Raw genomic sequence first — 22,500 nt, 5'->3', positions numbered from 1 at the left:
AGCGGCAGGAACAGAAAGTCATCAGTGACAGAATGGAGAAAAAAACCCTTGTGTGAAACCAGGCTCAGTCGCTCAGCTCTCCTCCGGCCATCCAGCGAACAGTGTGTGATTCTGATTCAGGAGCATTACAGGTCAGAGGTCAGATTGGATCAGAACATTCAGAATCCAGTTCATCTGGTTGGAGGTCGGAGTCGTCACGCCGGTATGGAGACGGGTTTGTTGAGGTGCCGATGCGGCTGCACTTCAGGGATGTGTTGTGGACAGGTCCGGGCGCAGGTCCTTCATCAGATCCGGATACGGCTGACTTCAGTAAACCTCGGAATAAACAGAAAGACTAACATTAGCATAGATGCCATTCTTCTTATGATGTACCGAGTTCATCAGGTGTTATAGGAAGTGTTCCTGGCTCCGGCTGACCTAATCTATGCAGCCTAACAATCATTTAACTGATTTGAATAATAGATATGCATAATGTGTTATGCGAAAGCCAGGAAAAAGAGATGTGTCTTTAATCTATCTTTGAACTGACAGAGTGTGTCTGCTTCCCGGACAATGGTAGGAAGACTGTTCCAAAGTTTTGGTGCTAAATAGGAAAAGGATCTACCGCCAGCAGTCGATTTTGATATTCTAGGTATTATTAACTGGCCGGAGTTTTGAGATGGCAGTAGACGTGAAGGACTATAATGCGTTAAGAGCTCGCTCAAGTACTGCGGAGATAAACCATTTAGTGCTTTGTAAGTGATCAGCAATATTTTACATGTATACGATGTTGAATAGGCAGCCAATGCAGTGTTGACAGAACGGGGCTAATATGGTCATACTTCCTGGTTCTGGTAAGAACTCGAGCGGCTGCGTTTTGAACTAGCTGTAGTTTGTTTATTAAGCGTGCAGGGCAGCCACCCAGTAGAGCATTACAATAATCTAGCCTTGATGTCATGAACGCATCAACTAATTGTTCCGCGTTATTCATTGAGAGCATATGACGTAATTTACATATATTTTTAAGATGGAAGAATGCAGTTTTACAGATACTAGAAACTAGGGATGCACTGAATGTTCGGCTGAAATTATATTTAAAAAAGCACTTTCGGTGTTCGGCCGAATAAGTGAAAAGACAGAATCAATTTTACCGAACAATGACGTTTTTGATGACGCGATCAGATGGCAACCAGCATCGAGTGAGAGGCAGCGGCGCCAGCTCACGCTTTACCAGTCCAGCAAACATGTCGTCAGTGTGGAAGCGTTTTAAAGTGTCGTTTGCAGACACTGTTCTGCTGACTTGTCGAGAGGTGCATCTGTAAAAACTTCGGCTACAGCAATTTCGAGTAATTCAGGTCAGCGCGGAGATCAAGTCAGAGACGCGTGTGTTTAACGAGAATCTTCAAAAGAGTATCAAGTTATAAAGGATAAGTGACGGTCACCAGAAGCGCTCTCAGACCGCGCGCGATCCCGAATTCACTTTGCGTCTGAATGGAGAAATACTGACACACAGCTGTCAGTCAAACTGGCATCATGTGGAGTATCTCACGTACAGTCGGTAATGGCGTAGCCGCTCTGTGAAAACCGGATATGTGTCAGTAAAGCCTATTGTGTTACCGGTAGATCCAAGCCTTTGGTCTTAAAGTGACAGCAGCCTTAAATACCCGTCTGCCATATTAGTGCTAATCACAGCACAAGATGCACTTCTTTCTGCAGGCACACTAACCTTACATTCTCTCAGCAGTTAGTCAGCTATAGGCCTAATACAAGCTCAGGTTACACACACACACACACACACGCACACACACACACGCGCACACACTCGCACACACGCACACACGCACACACGCACGCACGCACACACGCACGCACACGCACGCACGCACGCACGCACGCACGCACACACGCACGCACGCACACACACACACGCGCACACACTCGCACACACGCACACGCACACACGCACGCACGCACACACGCTCGCACACGCACGCACGCACGCACACACGCACGCACACACACACGCACGCACGCACACACGCTCGCACACACACGCGCACACACACACACTCACACACGCACACACACACGCACGCACACACGCTCGCACACACACACACACTCACACACGCACACACACTCACTCACACACACGCGCACACACACACACACACACGCACCCACACACACACGCACACGCACACACGCACACACACTCACACTCACACACACACGCACACACACACTCACACGCACACACACACACTCACACACACGCACACACACACACACACGCGCACACACACACACTCACACACACACACTCACTCACACACACGCGCACACACACACACGCACACGCACCCACACACACACGCACACGCACACACGCACACACACTCACACACACACGCACACACACACACACACTCACACGCACACGCACACACACACACTCACACACACACACACACACACACAGAAGCAGTAATATGCGCAAAGCTTAATATCAATTTATTTAACTTTATTTTTCCTGTTGTTAGAGAGACAGAAAAGAGTGTGAAATGGGAGACTCATGATCATGACGGAGGTGTAGCTCGTTTACTCCTCTTCCTCTTCTCCTCTTCCTCTTCTCCTCTTCCTCCTCTCTTCTCCTCTTCCTCTTCTTCTCTTCCTCTTCTCTTCTCCTCTTCCTCTTCTCCTCTTCTCCTCTTCCTCTTCTCCTTCTCTTCCTCTTCTTCTCTTCCTCTTCTCCTCTTCCTCTTCTCCTCTTCCTCCTCTCTTCTCCTCTTCTCCTCTTCCTCTTCTCCTCTTCTCTTCATCTTCTCTTCCTCTTCTCCTCTTCCTCTTCTCCTCTTCCTCCTCTCTTCTCCTCTTCCTCTTCTCCTCTTCCTCTTCCTCCTCTTCCTCTTCTCCTCTTCTCTTCATCTTCTCTTCCTCTTCTCCTCTTCCTCTTCTCCTCTTCCTCCTCTCTTCTCCTCTTCCTCTTCTCCTCTTCCTCTTCCTCCTCTTCCTCTTCTCCTCTTCTCTTCATCTTCTCTTCCTCTTCTTCTCTTCCTCTTCTCCTCTTCCTCTTCTCCTCTTCCTCCTCTCTTCTCCTCTTCCTCTTCTCCTCTTCCTCTTCCTCTTCCTCTTCTCCTTCTCTTCCTCTTCTTCCTCTTCTTCTTCCTCTTCCTCCTCTTCCTCTTCTCCTCTTCTCTTCCTCTTCTTCTTCCTCTTCTCCTCTTCTCTTCCTCTTCTTCCTCTTCTCCTCTTCTCTTCCTCTTCTTCCTCTTCTTCTTCCTCTTCTCCCCTCTTCTTCTTCCTCTTCTTCCTCTTCCTCCTCTTCCTCTTCTCCTCTTCCTCCTCTTCCTCTTCTCTTCCTCTTCTCTTCCTCTTCTCTTCCTCTTCTCTTCCTCCTCTTCCTCTTCTCCTCTTCCTCTTCTCCTTTTCCTCTTCTCCTCTTCCTCCTCCTCCTTTTTCTTCTTCTTCTTCTTCTTTGGGTTAATCTGATGGAGGGTTTGAGATGTTCTGCAGGTCTCTGATCTGTAGCAGGGTGTTGTGGGTAATCAGATGTGTGTGAAGGTCAGTCAGAGGTCAGGGACGTGTGTGTGTGTGTGTGTGCCGTCCGCTCCTCCCTGCACTCGTGTGTGTTTCTGCTGCTCTTTCATTCTGTGTGTTTTCAAGAGTTTGTGGATAAAAGTCGCTCCATTAAAGCTTAGAAATTCCCAGAAGCCCTTACAGGAAGTGATGTAACAATAGTGTGTGTGTGTGTGTTCTGCTGCCGCCTTGTAAGCGTCTTACTGTGTATAGCGTGTGCCGTTTGGGTTTGATAGATTTGCGTTGTGAGGATTATTTCATGTCATTATGTGCGTTATATATCGCTCAACCTCTGGCAGATGGGTTAGCCTTTCTGCTGTCACAGCTGTGTGTGTGTGTGTGTGTGTGTGTGTGTGGGGCTTCTGACCTTGACATCCACATCCTGTTTTGTGTAAAAATACTTCCAGTGAGACATGAGTGTGTGTTCATCCCTCTGTCCTGCTTTCCTGTGTTCATAACTGACTGTGTGTGTGTGTGAGAGTGAGTGTGTGTGTGTGTGTGTGTGTGTGTGTGCTGTGATGTCACTTTCATATGAGCGTTCACAGCCTCGTGTCCAGCAGGGTGACCCTAACCCTTAATAGTTGACCATTAGTCGAAGATAAACCCTCCTCGTGTGTTTGAGGGACGGTCGTTATCGTTAGCAGAATTACAGTGTGCGGGAAACATCCACCGCAGATGTGCTAGCATTAGAAACATGTTAGCAGCTGTGCGCGGCTCCTGGCTCTAATGCTAATCTAGATAAATGTGTGATGTTAATTATTAGGTGCTTACTGGTGTTCGTGTGGAAGCTGTTCGGCATCTCACTTAAAATACTCCCTCGGTTATGATCTTGCATAACGAGTAGCTCGATTCATCATTCCAAAATGGCAAATTTGATTTGTTCAGTCACAATAACTAAACGTTGTGCTTTTGTAAAAAATAGAAAACAATCAGAATGTGCTTTCTGAAAAAATAAACCGAATCTCAGCTGGAACTTTCTCAACATGAGAACCCTAACTCTATTTTTAGAAGAACCGATTCAAATGGAAAACAAATATTCTCAGATTGTTATGAAGCGTGTTGAGCACTACTGAGGCTTCATACACACACTTCTGTTGTGTGTCCGTGTGCAGTGGTTACAGACATATTACATCAATAGAAGTCTGAGACAGATAAACGTGTGTGTGTGTGTGTGTGTGTGACGTGCCTGTCTGCTATGTGGGCGTCGGCTCGGACCGGTGAACCAGGAAATGGACCAATGAGAAGACAACACAGCAGAACTGTGTCATGTCGGCCATTGTTCCTCCCCAACACTGGCAGGAAAGGAAGTATTGCAACACACACACACACACACACACACACACACACACACACAGCTTCCTATGTTTGAAGAGCCACATGGAGGAGAAAGACAGACATGATGTTTGAACATGCACGTGAACTAGCGGTTTACTGACAGAAGGAATCTTCTACATCGGAGTGCATGTTGTGCGGATGTGGATGTGTCACACAAACATGACCAACACACACATTCTCACTCTAATAAAGCGCTGATGGCCCAAACCTGCAGCTGATCTGAGAATCTCCACAGTCACTTCTGTAACTCGCTCCTGCGTCTGAAGCGTTGGACTCGTTCCAATCTTTCTTCTGTTAAAGCTGTTCTGTGTCTTTTGCAGAGATTACGCCGATTATCAACCAAATACAGAACCGAGAAGATCTACCCCACTAATGTAGGAGAGCAGGAGGAAAACGTGAAGAAGAACCGATACAAGGACATTCTGCCGTGTGAGTATCCGCTCATGGTCCACGCTAACACGTGTCCGTCTGAGAGATAAAGAGGAGGATGATGATGGTGTGAGGAAGGCCTGTGTTGTTGTTTCTGGTGTGTGTGTGTGTGTATATCTGCTGACACGGTCTTTCTCTCGCACATCAGTCGACCACAGTCGTGTGAAGATGACGTTAAAAACATCCAACCAGGACACAGATTACATCAATGCAAACTTCATCAAGGTACTGAAGACTTCCTGTCTCTGCAGACGCCCCTCAGCGTGTGTGTGTGTGTGTGTGTGTGTGTGTGTGTGACTGACTGATGAAGCCGTTGAGACTGTAGATCGTATGTGGGTGATCGTGTGTGTGTGTCTGTGTGTGTGTGTGTGTGTGTGACTGATGAAGCCGTTGAGACTGTAGATCGTATGTGGGTGATCGTGTGTGTGTGTCTGTGTGTGTGTGTGTGTGTGTGACTGATGAAGCCGTTGAGACTGTAGATCGGATGTGGGTGATCGTGTGTGTGTGTCTGTGTGTGTGTCTGTGTGTGTGACTGATGAAGCCGTTGAGACTGTAGATCGGATGTGGGTGATCGTGTGTGTGTGTCTGTGTGTGTGTGTGTGTCTGTGTGTGTGACTGATGAAGCCGTTGAGACTGTAGATCATATGTGGGTGATCGTGTGTGTGTGTGTGTGCAGGGAATAGACGGGCCGGAGGCCTACATCGCCACTCAGGGGCCGCTGCCCAACACTGTGCTGGACTTCTGGAGGATGATCTGGGAATACAGGGTTGCGGTGAGTGTGAGAGGGCGCGTGTGTGTGAGGGCGCGTGTGTGTGAGGGGGCGCGTGTGTGTGAGGGGGCGCGTGTGTGTGAGGGGGCGAGTGTGTGTGAGGGGGCGAGTGAGTGTGAGGGGGCGAGTGTGCGAGTGTGAGGGGGCGAGTGTGCGAGTGTGAGGGGGCGAGTGTGCGAGTGTGAGGGGGCGAGTGTGCGAGTGTGAGGGGGCGAGTGTGCGAGTGTGAGGGGGCGAGTGTGCGAGTGTGAGGGGGCGAGTGTGCGAGTGTGAGGGGGCGAGTGTGCGAGTGTGAGGGGGCGAGTGTGCGAGTGTGAGGGGGCGAGTGTGCGAGTGTGTGTGAGGACGCGAGTGTGCGAGTGTGTGTGAGGACGCGAGTGTGCGAGTGTGTGTGAGGACGCGAGTGTGCGAGTGTGTGAGGGCGGGTGTGTGAGGGCGAGTGTGCGAGGGCGCGAGTGTGCGAGGGCGCGAGTGCGAGGGCGCGAGTGTGTGAGGGCGCGAGTGTGCGAGGGCAAGTGTGAGGGCGCGAGTGTGTGTGAGGACGCGAGTGTGCGAGTGTGTGAGGGCGAGTGTGTGAGGGCGAGGGCGCGAGTGTGCGAGGGCAAGTGTGAGGGCGTGAGTGTGCGAGGGCGCGAGTGTGCGAGGGCAAGTGTGAGGGCGCGAGTGTGCGAGTGTGTGAGGGCGAGTGTGTGAGGGCGAGGGCACGAGTGTGCGAGGGCAAGTGTGAGGGCGTGAGTGTGCGAGGGCGCGAGTGTGCGAGGGCAAGTGTGAGGGCGCGAGTGTGTGTGAGGACGCGAGTGTGCGAGGGCGCGAGTGTGCGAGGGCGCGCGAGTGTGCGAGGGCGCGCGAGTGTGCGAGGGCGCGAGTGTGTGCGAGGGCGCGAGTGTGTGCCAGGGCGCGAGTGTGTGCGAGGGCGCGAGTGTGTGCGAGGGCGCAAGTGTGTGCGAGGGCGCAAGTGTGTGTGAGGGCGCGAGTGTGTGAGTTACAAGTCGTAAGTGACGCATGACTTCTGTTCTGCAGGTCATCACGATGGCGTGTCGGGAGTTCGAGATGGGACGGGTAAGGGTGGATTCTCCGTCATTAATGCTCAGGTTCACAGTAGAGCGGAGTACAAATCTCATGATTCAATTCCATATAGATTATTTTGGATATATATCAAATACGTACAAGGCAAATTTTCTCAAGGAAAAAAAATCTCTTAACTAATGCTGTAAACTCTAGATGGGAGTCAGTCGGTACATTACTATAATACTGATTTATATACAAACACTTAAATTACGCTCAAGAAAGGCTTTATAATAATAGTTATAACCCTACCTTGACAATTACATAATTCTACTCCCAATTCATTTCTTGAAATATAAACATTTAAATTGTTTTATTCAAACATGCATTAAATATTGTAAAATATAAAAAATGATAATGAATATGGTGCACATATCAGAATGCTCCTCTCTAGAGCTGACTAACAAGTTTATCACTGAATATGTTCTGAGGTACATGTGACATTACGGGACGTTGTTTACAAGCTGTTCTCCTGATGTCTTTCTGCGGTTGAAACACTGATTTAAACTTTCTTTTCTTGAATTTCATAATAAAATGGAAATAATTTGAGATCTGAGACTGTTTCATATCAAACATAACAAAAAACAGTTATTGCGATTCATTGGATGGGAGGCGCTAACGTCCCCCTCATTCACTCATTCATTGACTAATCGACTATTGGGATTTAAGAGTCGATATCGGTTGGTAAAAATGAGTTGATTAAAATCGAGAAATCTATATTTTTTCCTCCACTAGTTAGACACAAACATGTTCTTCACTCTCTTTCGTCTGCAGAAGAAGTGCGAGCGGTATTTCCCCGTGTTCGGAGACGAGCCCGTGACGTTCGGCCCCTTCAGGATCTCGTGTGTGAGTCCACATTACTTTTCCCAAACGGGATCTGAGGAACTTTCACATGTGGGATTCAATTGAATATGGAACAGATTTTTCCTCAATGTTCTCAGATTTACTGTGATTTTTCACCATTTGTCTAGTAAATTACACACATTATGCTTAAACAGTGAAGTATAAATCATTTTTTTTTTAAATTAACAAATGTAGTTCCTGTTATCTGATTCAAAGATTTTTATTTGTTTTGATGTGCGAGTAGTTTCGTGTGTTACTGCTCTACATTAAACCGCATCACCGCCGGTTCATGCAGATCTGAGAACGTAAAGCGAGTCTGATATGGGACGAGCCGCTAGGAACCAGTAAAGACGACCGTTTGTTTTTCAGGAGTCTGAGCAGCCAAGGACGGATTATTTCATCCGGACACTTGCAGTGGAGTTTGATCACGTGAGTCTCTCTCTCTGTGTGTGTGTGTGTGTGTGTGTGTGTGTGTGTGTGTGTGTGTGTCCTTCTGTCTGTTGTATCAGTTCAGTTTTGTCAGTGTCTGTGTTTCTCTCGTCTGTCAGGAAACCCGTCGAGTGACTCAGTTCCATTATGTGAACTGGCCGGATCACGACGTCCCGTCATCATTCGATTCCATCTTGGATATGATCGCTCTGATGAGGGAATATCAGGAGCACGACGACGTTCCCATCTGTGTCCATTGCAGGTATCCGATCCGCTCGTGTCTGATGGTCTTGTTTAGAAAGACCTCTTATACATTCTTAATGAACCTCAAGCAGTCTTGATTTCCTCTGGTAACGAGCCGATGTGGACGTTCCTCAGGCGGACAGAGACACACACATCTTATGATGAACGGTAGCGGTGAGTCTCTGGCTTCGTTCTGATAGGTAATAATCACAGATTAATGACAGGCTGAGGTTTAGGTACAAGACGGCATAAAAACCGCAGTTGCGCTGGTCTTTTCTCCTCTATTGTGCCGTATATCCGAATGAAACGCTTCAGGAACAAGAACACATGTGGGCGGGGCTTGATCGTGTCTGTGGGGAATTGATTGGATGGTTGTGGTTTGCTATTGGCTAATCTCATGTGAGTGACAGGTTCCTCCGCCCACATCATCAGAGAAGAAATCCTGCAAGATGAACTTATTCTGATTCAAGATTATTAACACTAATGATGATGTGCACCAATAAATCATTTAGAATAAACACTGCAATATTCCATAAAACAAGAATTGTCCATTGTGATTTCACTGTGATTTTAAGTCAGGCGTTTATGGGCTCAGAATGGGTTTTATCATATTAGAGTCTGAGTTCAGGAGCTAATGGGAAGAAACTGATCCTGAGTCTGTTAGTAATGATGATGATGAACAGATGCGGATGGGTGAGAAGAGCGAGCGATGGCCTTCTGATCTGTGCTGTGTAGTGTGTGTGATCCGTGTGTGACTGCATGTGTGTTTGTGTTGACAGCGCCGGCTGTGGGCGAACAGGAGCCATCTGTGCCATCGACTACACCTGGAACCTGCTGAAAGCTGGGGTAACACACACACACACACACACACACACACACACACACACTTGAGTCTGCTGCTGAAGTGATGACATCGCTGTGTTTTTTTGCAGAGAATTCCTGAAGATTTTAACGTGTTCCAGCTGATTCAGGAGATGAGGACGCAGCGGCATTCTGCAGTTCAGACCAAAGTAAATAAACACCTCACACACAATAACTTACAGGCCAGTGTATTAAAGACTTTGTGTTCACGCCTCTGACCTCCCTCTGTATGATAGGAGCAGTACGAGCTGGTTCATCGAGCTATTGCACAACTCTTTGAGAAACAGCTGATGCTTCTGGAGAGTCCAACTAACTCTGAGCTCACAGACGGGATGGTGAGACAGACACACACACACACACACACACACACACACACACACACACACACACACACACACACAATATTGGAAGTTTTTGTGTCCCTAAAGGCAGGCATACACTGCGATTTCAGCAAGGTACCTACTCAAACTGAACGAGTAGTTCGCATGCGGTGTAAAGCTAAAGCTCAGGATTTATGTGCTCACCCTATATGATCCGAATGTCGAGCTGCAACTTGACTGCTCACACTATACAATTTCCCTGTTAACCTCTAGCTCCACCCACCTGATCAAGCCAATTAGGACCCTATCAGGCTTCATCAGCTTCTCCCCTCTGTTGCACATGTATTCACTGTGCAGAGGACTGAGTTTTTTCTCTTTTGTTTTTCCTGCGTGTGCGCAATTGACTATAAACCCAACGCATACAGACACATACAATACCTGCTTGGATGTGTAATAAAGACTTCCATACCTGAGTTGACTAGACTGGATCTGTTCTTACCAACAGTCCCACTGGCTTCAAGCTAGCTACCTAAGCAATCCCCCTTACTCCTTTTTATGGTCCTTTGAGCCGGAGCTCATTGATGATCAGTGGATATGTCTAGTCACTCCCTGCCCTCATTGTGTCAGCATGAGCCCAGCTCCCTGCACGTTATGATGATTTCATCCTGCAATATCATCAGCGGTCACAACCTACAGCAGAAGCACCAGAACAACCTCTTCATCCTGCAGATATTTCTGGCACTGGTCCTCATTATCAACCCTGGAAAGAGGATGAGTCTGAAGAAGAGCCAGAGTTGGAACTGCCCACGGAGGGAGACCGTCAGGAGGACAATCCACACCCTTACTCACCTGTCCTATCTGAGAGAGTGCAAACCACTGATGCTGAACCCCAACATACCTCTCCAATAGCTCCCATTCCTGATACTCAGACTGCACTCCTGTCTCGCTTACCATCCCCTTGCCCTGATAATCTTAACCTTCAACCAGCAGTATCACCACAGGCCCGTCAGACTACGGAGGACCATAGGCTCCCGTCCTCTTCCATATCCCCCTCCTGTCATCTGTGACCAGGTCCCCTTTCTTATAACCTCCTAGGTTTTTCCAACTGCTACAACAAGAAGCCCGCTGCCAGCCCAGGAGAGAAAGAACAACTCAGCCTATCCAGCAGAGGCCTCCACCTCACCCATTAGGAGGTACTCCATGGTACCAAAACCTCCTCTTATATGACCTCCTTCACATCAATGAACCGAGACGTTGTTGGCGATGTGCACGAAATCCCTTTACAACCCAATGTGGCCTGAAGGGGCGCTGCAGCCAGTGTGACGGGAAACACCTACACATCTTATCCAAAATTAACCAGAGGCAAGTGCAAAATCTATATCTTTTCCACCCCAGTGATTGCAATAAAGTACTACTGAAGGTAGTTGAAATGACCCTGCGCAATGGAAACAGATCCTTAGACACTGCTGCCATACGAGATGATGGGTCTGAAAGAATAATCCTCTTTCACCCTGCTGCCCAAAAACTTAAGTTAAAAGGAAAACCTGAGTCTAAAGCTGAGAACTGAGACAGGATGTTTAGACTTTTTTAATGGAGCTTCTGTATCCTTCACCCTTATTCCTAAAGCACATCCTAATAAGTCCTATGTCATCAGTCAAGCTTTCACTGCTGACCAGATATCCTTGACAGAACATTCTCATCCTGTGATATTCCTCCAGCGACGCTACTCACACCTCAGTCTGCTCCCTCTCAAACAGCTTAATAAAGTAAGACCCCTGCTCCTCCTAGGGGCTGGTCATACACGCCTTATCATCCCAACACAACATGTGAAATGAGGCTCTCCTGGAGCCCCTGTAGCAATCAAGACCCGGCTCGGCTGGACACTGCAGGGTCCTGCAAGAGATCTCTCTCTAGCTTTCCCTCTACTTGTTCTCACTATATCTCCTTTAAATGCCCATATGAAGACATCCACCATAATGTACAGAAACTTTGGCAGCTGGATGCATTACCTCAGAGCAGTGGCGTAGGTTTGATTTTGAAATTGGTGGGGACAGGGACATCAATATATAAATATATTTAAGTTCTGATCGAAATTATTGCTAGAGATATATCAGTGTCACTGGATATTGGTAGGGACACGTCCCTACGCCCCTGCCTCAGAGAATAACGTAATTGGGTCCCATAATATGTGGCATCTCTCCTCCGTGTAGACCCATGGCCCCCTCTGAAGGCCCCCCAGAAGATAGTTATGTCCCCGCAGCTGTGAAAGGGTGACTCCTTCATAACTCACAACAGGCAGAGACAAATACCAGAAAGATCCAGAAATTAGTTAATGCTGGGTGTGTCAAGAAATTTTCATCATCTGATATAGAAAATGCCCCTGAGTCCTGGTTCATACTCCACCACATTTTGCATCACTATGGTAAAGATTGCATTGTTTGATTGTTCCTTCTCCTACCGAAATCAGTGCCTGAATTCACTGTTACATCCTGGACCAATCCTCTGGCCTTCCCTCCTTGGAGTTCTGCTCTGTTTTAGGCAGCACAAGACTGGAATCAGTGCAGACATTAAATCAAAGTTTCACCAGGTGCGCCTGTTACCGCAGGATAAACCTCTCCTGCGATTCCTCTGGTGTGACCTGGACTGTGAAGCTCCTCCAACTGTGTATGAATCGCAAGTTATCCCCTTTGGCACAACCTCAAGCCCTCGCTGTGCCATTTACATCCTCCAGAGGATCATCAAAGATGGTCAGGCAGAGGAGTGCATTCACCATTCCATACACAATAACTTCTATGTGGACAACTGGAAGAGAGATCTCCTTTACAGCCTGCGCACTACCCTCTCCTCTGGTGGCTTCGAAATCAGACAATGGGCCAGTAATGATCCTCAGGTCATCTGTGACCTACCTCCTGAAGCCAGGTCAGAACAAACGGAGCTCTGGTTATCACACCATCCTTCCCTTGATTCCTCAGAGTCTACTCTAGGCCTCCTCTGGAACTGCCATACAGATACCCTCAGACACGGCACAAAGCCATTGAACCTACCGCTCCAACTATGCACCATATTTACAGAGTTCTTGCTAGCCAGTATGATCCTCTTGGCTATATCCTCCCTTACACAACAGGGGACAAAATCATCTTCCAGCACTTATGGGGAAAGGCACGAGAATGGGATGACCCAAATCTGCCTCGTGATCTTATAGAAGCCTAGCTTTCATGAGAAAATTAACTCCCTAACCTCTCTACCATCACTTTGCCTCGCTGCCACACACCTCAGTCAGTAGACACCTCCTTAGCCACTCAAGACCTTCACATCTTCTGTGGTTCATCGGAGAAGTCCTATGGTGCGGTTGCCTACATGCGCACAGAAGATGATCAGCAGCAAGGGAATCCTTCCTCATGGCGAGGTCCTGCATTGCTCCCAAAAAACTATTCATTCCCATAGGCTGTGTGTCATCTGACGTTGCTGATCCTGACCCTGTGACCCCTAACTTTCTGCTGATGTGGTGGCATGATGCTTCCCTTCCTCTGGTAACAAATCAAGAGTCGCCGTCAATGGCGTCACATACAATCCTCAATTTTCCAGATGCCAATGGTCAGTGGGTAAAGTCATTTCCCTTCATCCCAGCAAGGGTGGCTGTTGTAGGGTTGCTGATGTCCAAGTTAAGGACAGGACACCTACAAGGCCCATTGCCCGCCTCATCCCTCTCCCGGTCCTACCTGACCCCCCTTGATTTGTCTAATTTGCCATACACATTTGGAGGTGGCTGTTGAGAAGTTGTGTGTGTCCCTTAGCTGCACCCTTAAAGCAAGTACCACACTCCTCTTAGGCCCGATCACACCAAACGCGTTTTTTGCAGTGAGGTGCCTTTTTAAAAGAAAATTCCTATGGCAGTGAGCGTTCTACGCGCATGATTATGCGCCCCGGGCTCCTCGCGTTTTACCGTCTGCTGCGCCTCGCGTTTTTGCATAAAAAAAAAAGCAACTCAGAGTGGATAAAGCGCCCGACGTCATCGCGTTTTTCCCCCACTGTCCAATCGAATGAATGAAGAGGTGGGTCTTCTGTTGTAGTGATGAAAGCTACAGTTGCTTTGAACGGCCGGAGAGTGTGATGATGATGGTGGAGGATAACGTGGTGCTCTCGCAGGTTACCAGGAGCTAACGACTTCACAGACCGTAACTACCACAATGTTAACAAAGTAAATAGTTAAATAAAAAGCTTTAAAAAATTAGATGTTTACTTGACTGACAGGACAGCGGTTTCGGTGGTTGCCTAGCAACATAAAAAAACAGCGCACTGCTCGTTCTGTGTGATGGGCCAGTGCTGTGCGCTTGGTGTGATCAGCGTCTTAGCCTGTTAATTTCCCTGTGAACCTCTAGCTCCACCCACCTGATCAAGTCAATTAGGACCCTATCAGGCTTTATTAGCTGTAGCTGTGCCCACAGCTTCTCCCCTCTGTTGAACATATATGTACTGTGCAGAGTTTTTTTCTCATTTCTTTGTTTTTCCTGCGTGTGCATAAATGACTATATTACACATCCAAGCATATATTGTATGTGTCTGTGGTCTAAAGACTTCCATACCTGAGTTGACTAGACTGGACCTGTTCTTACCGACAGTCCCATTGGCTTCAAGCTAGCTACCTAAGCAATCCCCTTTACTCCTTTTCACACACATACTCGCACTTTCTCTCCGACCACAGGAAGAGGGCAGCCCAGAAAAACTTGGTCAGAATTCAGACGAGGAACGATGGGATTCACCGCCTCCCAAACCGCCCCGTATCCGCAGGTAAGAATCGACCTATGAACTTCAGACCGTCTTTAACTGAAGATACTTGCTTCAGACAATGTGTTTTTGTTTTTGATTAATTTGAAATATTTTGAGAACATGTTTGATGTAACCAATGTGATCAGAGATAAAGCTCATGTTTTCCTCCCTCTCAGTAATCCGGAGGGTGACGTGAAGGAGGAGATTCTGCAGCCTCCGGAGCCACTCCCGGTGCCGCCCATCCTCACGCCGTCTCCACCCTCCGCCTTCCCCACGGTCACACACGCGCGGCAGGACAACGACCGCTACCATCCCAAACCCATCCTGCACGTGCTGGAGCAGAAGCCTGACCTCAACGAGAACTACAGCAGCAGGCCAGCGTCCCCCCCCGAGGACCGGCGTCCCGAGCGCAAGCTGAGCATCGAGATCAAGAAGGTCCCGCTGCAGGAGGGTCCGATCAGCTTTGAGGGGAACAGTGTTCTTCAGCGGTCGCACGCCTTCAAGCGCTCCGACACCAGCAGCAGCTCCCAGTGTGAGGAGAGCGACCCGCCACGGCCCAATCACCTGCCTCTGAGGGGCGAGAGGAGTCCGGCCCGGACCAGTCCCGCCAGAGCCGAGCGATCGCCCAGTCCTGCTGTTCCCGCCAGAGCCGCGCTGAGCTTCACCAACCCTCTGCACTCCGATTCCCCTGACGACACTCGCTCCGGGATCTCAGCGGTACCTGTGGTGCAGCAGAGCGATCGAGTCCCACGCAGAGTCACACCGATATCCATCGCTGGCCAGAGTCTCCTCTCGGCAGGTATGATCCCTCGTCGTCTCACACACACCGCGTCAGGTATGATCCCTCGTCTCCTCACACACACACCTCGTCATGTATGATCCCTCGTCTCCTCACACACACCTCGTCAGGTATGATCCCTCGTCTCCTCACACACACCTCGTCATGTATGATCCCTCGTCTCCTCACACACACCGCGTCAGGTATGATCCCTCGTCTCCTCACACACACCGCGTCAGGTATGATCCCTCGTCTCCTCACACACACCTCGTCATGTATGATCCCTCGTCTCCTCACACACACCGCGTCAGGTATGATCCCTCGTCGTCTCACACACACCGCGTCAGGTATGATCCCTCGTCTCCTCACACACACCTCGTCAGGTATGATCCCTCGTCTCCTCACACACACCTCGTCAGGTATGATCCCTCGTCTCCTCACACACACCTCGTCAGGTATGATCCCTCGTCTCCTCACACACACCGCGTCAGGTATGATCCCTCGTCTCCTCACACACACCTCGTCAGGTATGATCCCTCGTCTCCTCACACACACCTCGTCATGTATGATCCCTCGTCTCCTCACACACACCGCGTCAGGTATGATCCCTCGTCTCCTCACACACACCGCGTCAGGTATGATCCCTCGTCTCCTCACACACACCGCGTCAGGTATGATCCCTCGTCTCCTCACACACACCTCGTCATGTATGATCCCTCGTCTCCTCACACACACCGCGTCAGGTATGATCCCTCGTCGTCTCACACACACCTCGTCAGGTATGATCCCTCGTCTCCTCACACACACCTCGTCAGGTATGATCCCTCGTCTCCTCACACACACCTCGTCAGGTATGATCCCTCGTCTCCTCACACACACCTCGTCATGTATGATCCCTCGTCTCCTCACACACACCGCGTCAGGTATGATCTCTCGTCTCCTCACACACACCTCGTCACGTATGATCCCTCGTCTCCTCACACACACCTCGTCACGTATGATCCCTCGTCTCCTCACACACACCGCGTCAGGTATGATCCCTCGTCGTCTCACACACACCTCGTCAGGTATGATCCCTCGTCTCCTCACACACACCTCGTCAGGTATGATCCCTCGTCTCCTCACACACACCTCGTCAGGTATGATCCCTCGTCGTCTCACACACACCGCGTCAGGTATGATCCCTCGTCTCCTCACACACACCTCGTCAGGTATGATCCCTCGTCTCCTCACACACACCGCGTCAGGTATGATCCCTCGTCTCCTCACACACACCGCGTCAGGTATGATCCCTCGTCGTCTCACACACACCGCGTCAGGTATGATCCCTCGTCTCCTCACACACACCTCGTCAGGTATGATCCCTCGTCTCCTCACACACACCTCGTCAGGTATGATCCCTCGTCGTCTCACACACACCGCGTCAGGTATGATCCCTCGTCGTCTCACACACACCTCGTCAGGTATGATCCCTCGTCTCCTCACACACACCTCGTCAGGTATGATCCCTCGTCTCCTCACACACACCTCGTCAGGTATGATCCCTCGTCGTCTCACACACACCGCGTCAGGTATGATCCCTCGTCGTCTCACACACACCTCGTCAGGTATGATCCCTCGTCTCCTCACACACACCTCGTCAGGTATGATCCCTCGTCGTCTCACACACACCGCGTCAGGTATGATCCCTCGTCTCCTCACACACACCTCGTCAGGTATGATCCCTCGTCTCCTCACACACACCGCGTCAGGTATGATCCCTCGTCTCCTCACACACACCGCGTCAGGTATGATCTCTCGTCTCCTCACACACACCGCGTCAGGTATGATCCCTCGTCTCCTCACACACACCTCGTCATGTATGATCCCTCGTCGTCTCACACACACCTCGTCAGGTATGATCCCTCGTCTCCTCACACACGCCTCGTCATGTATGATCCCTCGTCTCCTCACACACACCTCGTCAGGTATGATCCCTCGTCGTCTCACACACACCTCGTCAGGTATGATCCCTCGTCGTCTCACACACACCGCGTCAGGTATGATCCCTCGTCTCCTCACACACACCTCGTCATGTATGATCCCTCGTCTCCTCACACACACCTCGTCATGTATGATCCCTCGTCTCCTCACACACACCTCGTCATGTATGATCCCTCGTCGTCTCACACACACCTCGTCAGGTATGATCCCTCGTCTCCTCACACACGCCTCGTCATGTATGATCCCTCGTCTCCTCACACACACCTCGTCAGGTATGATCCCTCGTCGTCTCACACACACCGCGTCAGGTATGATCCCTCGTCGTCTCACACACACCTCGTCAGGTATGATCCCTCGTCGTCTCACACACACCTCGTCAGGTATGATCCCTCGTCTCCTCACACACGCCTCGTCATGTATGATCCCTCGTCTCCTCACACACACCTCGTCAGGTATGATCCCTCGTCGTCTCACACACACCGCGTCAGGTATGATCCCTCGTCGTCTCACACACACCTCGTCAGGTATGATCCCTCGTCGTCTCACACACACCGCGTCAGGTATGATCCCTCGTCTCCTCACACACACCTCGTCACGTATGATCCCTCGTCTCCTCACACACACCTCGTCATGTATGATCCCTCGTCTCCTCACACACACCGCGTCAGGTATGATCCCTCGTCTCCTCACACACACCTCGTCAGGTATGATCCCTCGTCTCCTCACACACACCTCGTCAGGTATGATCCCTCGTCTCCTCACACACACCGCGTCAGGTATGATCCCTCGTCTCCTCACACACACCTCGTCAGGTATGATCCCTCGTCTCCTCACACACACCTCGTCAGGTATGATCCCTCGTCTCCTCACACACACCTCGTCATGTATGATCCCTCGTCGTCTCACACACACCTCGTCAGGTATGATCCCTCGTCGTCTCACACACACCGCGTCAGGTATGATCCCTCGTCTCCTCACACACACCTCGTCATGTATGATCCCTCGTCTCCTCACACACACCTCGTCATGTATGATCCCTCGTCGTCTCACACACACCTCGTCAGGTATGATCCCTCGTCGTCTCACACACACCGCGTCAGGTATGATCCCTCGTCTCCTCACACACACACCTCGTCATGTATGATCCCTCGTCTCCTCACACACACCTCGTCAGGTATGATCCCTCGTCTCCTCACACACACCTCGTCAGGTATGATCCCTCGTCTCCTCACACACACCTCGTCATGTATGATCCCTCGTCTCCTCACACACACCGCGTCAGGTATGATCCCTCGTCTCCTCACACACACCGCGTCAGGTATGATCCCTCGTCTCCTCACACACACCTCGTCATGTATGATCCCTCGTCTCCTCACACACACCGCGTCAGGTATGATCCCTCGTCGTCTCACACACACCGCGTCAGGTATGATCCCTCGTCTCCTCACACACACCTCGTCAGGTATGATCCCTCGTCGTCTCACACACACCGCGTCAGGTATGATCCCTCGTCTCCTCACACACACCTCGTCATGTATGATCCCTCGTCTCCTCACACACACCGCGTCAGGTATGATCTCTCGTCTCCTCACACACACCTCGTCACGTATGATCCCTCGTCTCCTCACACACACCTCGTCATGTATGATCCCTCGTCTCCTCACACACACCTCGTCATGTATGATCCCTCGTCTCCTCACACACACCGCGTCAGGTATGATCTCTCGTCTCCTCACACACACCGCGTCAGGTATGATCCCTCGTCTCCTCACACACACCTCGTCATGTATGATCCCTCGTCGTCTCACACACACCTCGTCAGGTATGATCCCTCGTCTCCTCACACACACCTCGTCATGTATGATCCCTCGTCTCCTCACACACACCTCGTCAGGTATGATCCCTCGTCGTCTCACACACACCGCGTCAGGTATGATCCCTCGTCGTCTCACACACACCTCGTCAGGTATGATCCCTCGTCTCCTCACACACACCTCGTCATGTATGATCCCTCGTCTCCTCACACACACCTCGTCAGGTATGATCCCTCGTCTCCTCACACACACCTCGTCATGTATGATCCCTCGTCGTCTCACACACACCTCGTCATGTATGATCCCTCGTCGTCTCACACACACCGCGTCAGGTATGATCCCTCGTCTCCTCACACACACCTCGTCATGTATGATCCCTCGTCTCCTCACACACACCTCGTCATGTATGATCCCTCGTCGTCTCACACACACCTCGTCATGTATGATCCCTCGTCTCCTCACACACACCTCGTCATGTATGATCCCTCGTCTCCTCACACACACCTCGTCATGTATGATCCCTCGTCGTCTCACACACACCGCGTCAGGTATGATCCCTCGTCTCCTCACACACACCTCGTCATGTATGATCCCTCGTCGTCTCACACACACCGCGTCAGGTATGATCCCTCGTCTCCTCACACACACCTCGTCAGGTATGATCCCTCGTCTCCTCACACACACCTCGTCATGTATGATCCCTCGTCTCCTCACACACACCTCGTCAGGTATGATCCCTCGTCGTCTCACACACACCGCGTCAGGTATGATCCCTCGTCGTCTCACACACACCTCGTCAGGTATGATCCCTCGTCTCCTCACACACACCTCGTCATGTATGATCCCTCGTCTCCTCACACACACCTCGTCAGGTATGATCCCTCGTCGTCTCACACACACCGCGTCAGGTATGATCCCTCGTCTCCTCACACACACCTCGTCATGTATGATCCCTCGTCTCCTCACACACACCGCGTCAGGTATGATCCCTCGTCTCCTCACACACATCGCGTCAGGTATGATCCCTCGTCTCCTCACACACACCTCGTCAGGTATGATCCCTCGTCTCCTCACACACACCTCGTCAGGTATGATCCCTCGTCTCCTCACACACACCGCGTCAGGTATGATCCCTCGTCTCCTCACACACCTCGTCATGTATGATCCCTCGTCGTCTCACACACACCTCGTCATGTATGATCCCTCGTCTCCTCACACACACCGCGTCAGGTATGATCCCTCGTCTCCTCACACACACCTCGTCAGGTATGATCCCTCGTCTCCTCACACACACCTCGTCATGTATGATCCCTCGTCTCCTTCGTCGTCTCACACACACCTCGTCAGGTATGATCCCTCGTCTCCTCACACACACCTCGTCATGTATGATCCCTCGTCGTCTCACACACACCTCGTCATGTATGATCCCTCGTCTCCTCACACACACCGCGTCAGGTATGATCCCTCGTCTCCTCACACACACCTCGTCAGGTATGATCCCTCGTCTCCTCACACACACCGCGTCAGGTATGATCCCTCGTCTCCTCACACACACCGCGTCAGGTATGATCCCTCGTCTCCTCACACACACCTCGTCAGGTATGATCCCTCGTCTCCTCACACACACCTCGTCATGTATGATCCCTCGTCTCCTCACACACACCTCGTCAGGTATGATCCCTCGTCTCCTCACACACACCGCGTCAGGTATGATCCCTCGTCTCCTCACACACACCTCGTCAGGTATGATCCCTCGTCTCCTCACATACACCTCGTCAGGTATGATCCCTCGTCTCCTCACACACACCTCGTCAGGTATGATCCCTCGTCTCCTCACACACACCTCGTCAGGTATGATCCCTCGTCTCCTCACACACACCTCGTCATGTATGATCCCTCGTCGTCTCACACACACCTCGTCATGTATGATCCCTCGTCTCCTCACACACACCGCGTCAGGTATGATCCCTCGTCTCCTCACACACACCTCGTCAGGTATGATCCCTCGTCTCCTCACACACACCGCGTCAGGTATGATCCCTCGTCTCCTCACACACACCTCGTCAGGTATGATCCCTCGTCTCCTCACACACACCTCGTCAGGTATGATCCCTTGTCTCCTCACACACACCTCGTCAGGTATGATCCCTCGTCTCCTCACACACACCTCGTCAGGTATGATCCCTCGTCTCCTCACACACACCTCGTCATGTATGATCCCTCGTCTCCTCACACACACCTCGTCAGGTATGATCCCTCGTCTCCTCACACACACCTCGTCATGTATGATCCCTCGTCTCCTCACACACACCGCGTCAGGTATGATCCCTCGTCTCCTCACACACACCTCGTCAGGTATGATCCCTCGTCTCCTCACACACACCTCGTCAGGTATGATCCCTCGTCTCCTCACACACACCTCGTCAGGTATGATCCCTCGTCTCCTCACACACACCTCGTCATGTATGATCCCTCGTCTCCTCACACACACCGCGTCAGGTATGATCCCTCGTCTCCTCACACACACCTCGTCAGGTATGATCCCTTGTCTCCTCACACACACCTCGTCATGTATGATCCCTCGTCTCCTCACACACACCTCGTCAGGTATGATCCCTCGTCGTCTCACACACACCGCGTCAGGTATGATCCCTCGTCTCCTCACACACACACCTCGTCATGTATGATCCCTCGTCTCCTCACACACACCGCGTCAGGTATGATCCCTCGTCTCCTCACACACACCTCGTCAGGTATGATCCCTCGTCTCCTCACACACACCGCGTCAGGTATGATCCCTCGTCTCCTCACACACACCTCGTCAGGTATGATCCCTCGTCTCCTCACACACACCTCGTCAGGTATGATCCCTCGTCTCCCTCGTCGTCTCACACACACCTCGTCAGGTATGATCCCTCGTCTCTTCACACACACCGCGTCAGGTATGATCCCTCGTCTCCTCACACACACCTAGTCATGTATGATCCCTCGTCTCCTCACACACACCTCGTCAGGTATGATCCCTCGTCTCCCTCGTCGTCTCACACACACCGCGTCAGGTATGATCCCTCGTCTCTTCACACACACCGCGTCAGGTATGATCCCTCGTCTCCTCACACACACCTAGTCATGTATGATCCCTCGTCTCCTCACACACACCGCGTCAGGTATGATCCCTCGTCTCCCTCGTCGTCTCACACACACCTCGTCAGGTATGATCCCTCGTCTCCTCACACACACCTCGTCAGGTATGATCCCTCGTCTCTTCACACACACCTCGTCAGGTATGATCCCTCGTCTCTTCAC

At 50.7% G+C, this 22,500-nt stretch overlaps 1 protein-coding gene across 2 annotated transcripts in view; it reads left to right on the top strand.

Moving 5' to 3' along the window:
• The window catches only part of ptpn12 (protein tyrosine phosphatase non-receptor type 12), a 38,467-nt gene that overhangs the window by 4,209 nt on the left and 11,758 nt on the right, over positions 1-22,500 (top strand). For both annotated transcript variants that reach the window (XM_079639912.1, XM_079639913.1), the window contains exons 2-13: positions 5,214-5,322; positions 5,471-5,547; positions 5,999-6,094; positions 7,112-7,150; positions 7,931-8,002; positions 8,369-8,428; positions 8,548-8,690; positions 9,451-9,517; positions 9,604-9,681; positions 9,769-9,867; positions 14,555-14,640; positions 14,796-15,418. In XM_079639912.1, the coding sequence (XP_079496038.1) occupies positions 5,214-5,322; positions 5,471-5,547; positions 5,999-6,094; positions 7,112-7,150; positions 7,931-8,002; positions 8,369-8,428; positions 8,548-8,690; positions 9,451-9,517; positions 9,604-9,681; positions 9,769-9,867; positions 14,555-14,640; positions 14,796-15,418 (1,549 nt within the window). The remainder of the gene's footprint in view (positions 1-5,213; positions 5,323-5,470; positions 5,548-5,998; positions 6,095-7,111; positions 7,151-7,930; positions 8,003-8,368; positions 8,429-8,547; positions 8,691-9,450; positions 9,518-9,603; positions 9,682-9,768; positions 9,868-14,554; positions 14,641-14,795; positions 15,419-22,500) is intronic.

This window comes from Phoxinus phoxinus (genome assembly GCF_949152265.1).
Source record: "Phoxinus phoxinus genome assembly, contig: scaffold_80, whole genome shotgun sequence".
NCBI classification, from domain to species: Eukaryota; Metazoa; Chordata; class Actinopteri; order Cypriniformes; family Leuciscidae; genus Phoxinus; species Phoxinus phoxinus.
Note: the sequence above shows the minus strand (reverse complement) of the source record. Positions and strands in the feature narration are given on the sequence as shown.